The sequence below is a fragment of the Etheostoma spectabile genome, unplaced genomic scaffold (assembly GCF_008692095.1).
Source record: "Etheostoma spectabile isolate EspeVRDwgs_2016 unplaced genomic scaffold, UIUC_Espe_1.0 scaffold00019465, whole genome shotgun sequence".
NCBI classification, from domain to species: Eukaryota; Metazoa; Chordata; class Actinopteri; order Perciformes; family Percidae; genus Etheostoma; species Etheostoma spectabile.
This window is the reverse complement of record NW_022604930.1, coordinates 6,893-11,792: the sequence shown is the minus strand read 5'-3', so window position 1 is coordinate 11,792 and position 4,900 is coordinate 6,893. Positions and strand designations below refer to the sequence as shown.

Here is a 4,900-nt window from a genome sequence, read left to right as displayed (position 1 = left end):
CAGTTTTTCTGTCCAGTGTCCAGAAAGTTCCGTTAACATTATGTCAGGTTCTGTTTCTTCTTTGGAAACGGTGGAAAGTTTTGTTGTCGTTGTGATATAATTTCCCTTTCCTGTTCCAGCTAGGAAGTGCCAGGATCCCCCAGAACTCCATGGGTCAGTCTCTGCCTCCAGCCCCCACGCCGAGAAGGCCTACCCTGTGAGTCCTTTATCTTCCTGCTCATTATCATCCGATATTTGTTTATTTGAAAGTGCTTAATCATTCATACCGTTGCAAAGATCTGGCTGCGTTTTTCCAAGTCATGGTTTATTCCATTAATCAGTTGTACAATCCCCTTCAGTGGCCCGCAGGTTGAGCTGTTGGCTCAGTGTTTCCGTGCCCAGTAGAAGAGCTTCTTCTCAGTTTTTGTAGAGAAGCTTTTTAGCTCCCTTTTAGGTTTTTCAAGGGTGGACAATTTTACATCTTTCTAGCCTGCAATAATGACTAACAATTACTTTAATTTTAGTTTGTCAGTCAATGGAAAGTCCTAGGATTTTTCTTTTGATTTTGTGCCTTTGTCTCATAGCCTGTGCTGTACCAGTTGCATGTTATCACTGGATAAATCAGGGTTTTCAAGGTCCGCTACATCCGCTACATCCAATTTCAATCAAATTGAACTTAGATGATTCATTATTAATTCCTTCTGTCAGAGGTGCAAAAACTACACAGAAGTAGTACAAATACAAAAAGTGAAACACTAGAGACAAATCCTAAAAACAAATTTGTTCAGCCTTTATTAACTCCAAATCACAAATTTGCCTCTAAGGGCTTTACAATCCTTCGTCCTTAGATCCTCAATTTGTAAAAAAAAAAAAAAAAAACTCCCCCGAACCTTTTAATGGGTTGGTTGAGAAAGAGAACAAACCAGAAGACTCTGTACACGTCGTCCCAGGGAGCTTTGTCTTGTAATGTAATTGGACACCATACAGTTCACTGAATTCATCTTCTCTGTGTAACTTGGCTTTAGTTCCCAACAATAATAATAATAATAATAATAAGTTAATAGTTAGTACAAAAGATAGGAAAAAAGGCAACACAATACAGAATGCACACACCAATCTTCTCTACCATTTCTCTCTCCTGCGCCCAAACTTGTTTGTGTGCTTTTGTTCTGCCTCTCAGAAGCAGAGGCCGAAGCGAGTGAAAGCCATCTACAACTGTGTTGCCGACAACCCAGACGAGCTGACCTTCTCTGAGGGCGAGGTGATCGTGGTGGATGGAGAGGAGGACCAGGAGTGGTGGGTCAGTATCTCTCATGCAGTATCTCTTTTCCATTTTGAATACTTGTTGTCAAATTAAAGCACAAAGTGCTCCCAGTCTAGCTATTGTCCCACTCTGGTCCCAGTTTTACCATATGGATGTCCTTGCACTCAGTAACCATGGTGGCTAAAGCAAAAAGCCATGACCTCATTCAGGCTGATATCCCCCCCCTCCTCCTTTTTTTCCGCCTGCTGCTGCTTCCTCTGTGGAGCCCCTTGTGTGAGGAGCGACCAGCTGCAACTTGTTTTCCTCTAACCTCTGCAGATATGACCGTACTTAGTCTCTCGCTCTCTCTCTCTCTCTCTGTCCCTGCATGGACCCTAAGTCCCCCGAGGTCCCTGCCATGCTCCCTCTCTGTCCTTTATTCAACAGCGTTATCACTCTTTGTGTTTCTGAAATAGCGAATGAAAGCACAGTAGACTGGCAGCACGAAGAGGAGATGAAGTCAGCTGTAGTGAGTGTCACTGTGGTGCTTCGTTGGTCTCTTAGCTGGAAAACGTTACTGTACTATATGACTCAAGCTACACATTTTCATTATTCATTTCTGAGTATACATTTATTTCATAAGAGAAGTCAAAATAAATGACAGAAGGTTGTTTTGTTGTGAAGACTGTATAACAGACTGTGTAACAAAATTGCTTATTATTCTGTATTTATTTCCTCAATGGCATGTTTCACTTTCAGCCTTGTTTTTTTGGAGCAGAAACACGTCCTAGCTTTTTTATTTTCAGGTATAGAAGACGTTTAAAATGACTTAAATGGACATAATAAGTACTATCTTCATTATCGGCCAAGGTAATAAATGATAATGTGGGAATGTCGTTTTAAATATTATTTGGATGTTAATTGTGTTTTAGCCTCTCATAGTCCACTATGTGTTATCCATTAGATGGTGTTTAGTAGTAATAGATATTGGCAATGATCTCCTAATGCACTTAAATGTTAAGTTTATATAGCAGTTCTCAGATTTATTTTTAAACTATAGATTACACATTTGATTTCTCCCACACATACAGCTTTCATCTACGATAATTGCAGACTAACTCAGGAGAACCTTTTTCTGTATGTTGTAATAACCTTGATTTCTGCTACATAGACATTTTACACAACTATACCCTTTTATTACAAGTAACAAGTGTACACATAATTTTTAGTGCACATATTCACTGAGATTCACGTGGGATTTTAGTAATCGATATTGAATCTTTCAATGGCAAATCATTGGAAAACCCAGCCCTAGTGTTTAGTGGTGTTTTACTTGTGTGTATGTGCTCTAGATAACTTATTTTGTAGACTCAAACCCAACATGACTACAACTAGCTACCTTTTATCATCCTCTGACGTCGCTTCTGTCTTCCCTCTTCACAGCTGGGCCACATTGAAGGTGATCCGATGAGAAGAGGAGCCTTCCCGGTGACATTTGTACACTTCATTGCTGACTGAAACATTCCTCTCAGGGCCTCAGGAAGAGTCGAGGGATGCAGCGCCGCTCCTTCACCCGTCTGTCCAGCCAGCTGGCAAAAAACATCCACCATCGTCCCACTGTTTGTTGTTGACTTCATCATCTGCAAGCTTCTAGTGTCACTGCTGGATAAACTCCCTCGGCTGCAACTTAGTATGGCTGTCGTCAGGGCAACCATAGCAGAAAGTCTGGGTGTCATTCCTTTGCAAGGCGTCATGGGACTGTATGTGGTTTTAATGCTTGCTGTTAATGTTTCTGACAAAGACTCTTTAAGATTTAAAAACAATGATTGTAGTGAATGACCTCTAGCAATAAATGCACTTTGCTTTGCTTTATCCCTGTTACAACACAAGACGACATGCAACGTAATGAAGGTTAATATGTACAGTATTCATTTCATCCATTTTCTGTTCAGCTGCATTGTACAGATAGCACTATGAAGACTACAGCAATGTATTTTAACTTACTAACGACTGTAAATGTGAAAATAGTCAACATGCTTACATTCAACTTCTGTGCATGAGCGGTTTTAAATGCCTACCTGCTTATAGGTGCGACCATTCAACTCTGTAGTAAGCCTTCGGTGTGGAGGTTTTCTCATGGTGCTAAATTAACCTTGAATGTGCTAGAAGCTACACCTGAGGGATTGTTTCCTTGTCCCCATTTTAAAGATGGACTGGTGTTGAAAGGGGGCAAACATAATTAAAAATAGACTAACTCATCACACCTGCAAGAAACCACTTTCTCCCAGGTGTGTGGAGGGATGGAACAGCTTTTCCACACACACACAGTCTGCAGTGTTTCATCGTAGAGGATAATATTCAACAGCAACACTCCAGTTCTTCCTCCAGGACTGTTTTAGGTTGAAGGCTGACACTGAGTGGAGCTGCAGCAGCCGTAATTACCTTTATGCCGAGTCTGACACCTCGAGCTGTCCTCGCGTGTCACCCGCCTTATTAGAGGAACAGGAAGGGTTTGTGTTTGCCTGTCTCGTCTGCACAGAATAAGCTGAGAATAAAAGAATATTGAAGAAAGAGGAGATAAAAAGAACACGGGAATGTGATGAAAAGTAGGAATTGGCTCTCTGACTTTTGTTGCTTCCGCTTGCCTTTAAGAGCGCTCACTTTTTGCTGTTTTTTTTTTTTTTTTTTGTTCACAAATGAGCTGAATTTAGTCTCTATCTTTGACATTATACAGAGAAAGAAATATCCTTCCTTTCATCTTACCCTCCTATATCCGTACACCTCTGGGGTCCCATAATGTAGAAAGATGGGTTTATCAGTAGTGTTATGAAATATAAATAAATGTAGTAATAACTTCATTTTGGTTGCAGAGCAACTTTCTTTGTTCATAATGTTGATATTTAGGCATTTAACCGGAAAACCAGAGCCTTCCGTGGATTTGTTAATAAAGAGAAGTGCATCGTAACTGATACTCTCTTCGTGTTTAATGAACTCACTAAAAACAGGAAGATTTAATAATCTATTCATGTAAATAGATTTGATTTTCTGATATTTATATGTAAAGAAAAGTTAACCCTGGGCAGTAAATGTCTTTGTGCTGTGGTGATGGCAGTTACAGATACAACCTCAGCTGGACCTCTGTGTGTTTGTGTGTACTGAATACACAAAGAACACACACAACTAGGAAAATAAACTCAATTCATTCTCATTAACTGTCTGTGGATCACTGCATCGACTCTTAACTCTGTGCAAGTATAAGGGAAAATGAAACTGGAACAATAAAATATGAACAAACAAGGCTTTGCTCTGTTTCTTAAAGAAAATGTATTTGTGTAAACAATGTCCACTTTTACTAAATTATTGCTGATACCAAATCTTGTTTATTTGGGGATATTTTCAGTCTCGAAAATTGTTTATTTAAACAGTACATTTAAAAAATATGACACCATTTGACTGGTGTGATTCATATCAAACTAAGTCAGATGATGTATCAAGAGCTCCCTCTGATGGGGAATATTTCAGCATGTTGCGTACATTGTGATGTCACGAAGGCTGCGTGCTGGAGGGCCGCTACGTACCCCTGGAATGGCTGCATCACGGGCAGTTGGCACCATCTGCTGGTGGCGTTGGGAACTCCACCCCTCACACCCTGCATCCCAACACACCTGAGACCAATCA

General features: G+C 40.3%; 1 protein-coding gene across 1 annotated transcript; it reads left to right on the top strand.

The window, feature by feature from the left end:
- Positions 1-119: 119 nt before the first annotated feature.
- Positions 120-4,519, top strand: LOC116684690 (arf-GAP with SH3 domain, ANK repeat and PH domain-containing protein 2-like; the record flags this gene model as incomplete). The annotated part of the gene is made up of 3 exons (XM_032510168.1): positions 120-196; positions 1,160-1,279; positions 2,666-4,519. Coding segments are annotated over 3 exons (272 nt in total), but the record flags the coding sequence as incomplete, so codon positions are not given.
- Positions 4,520-4,900: the final 381 nt, after the last annotated feature.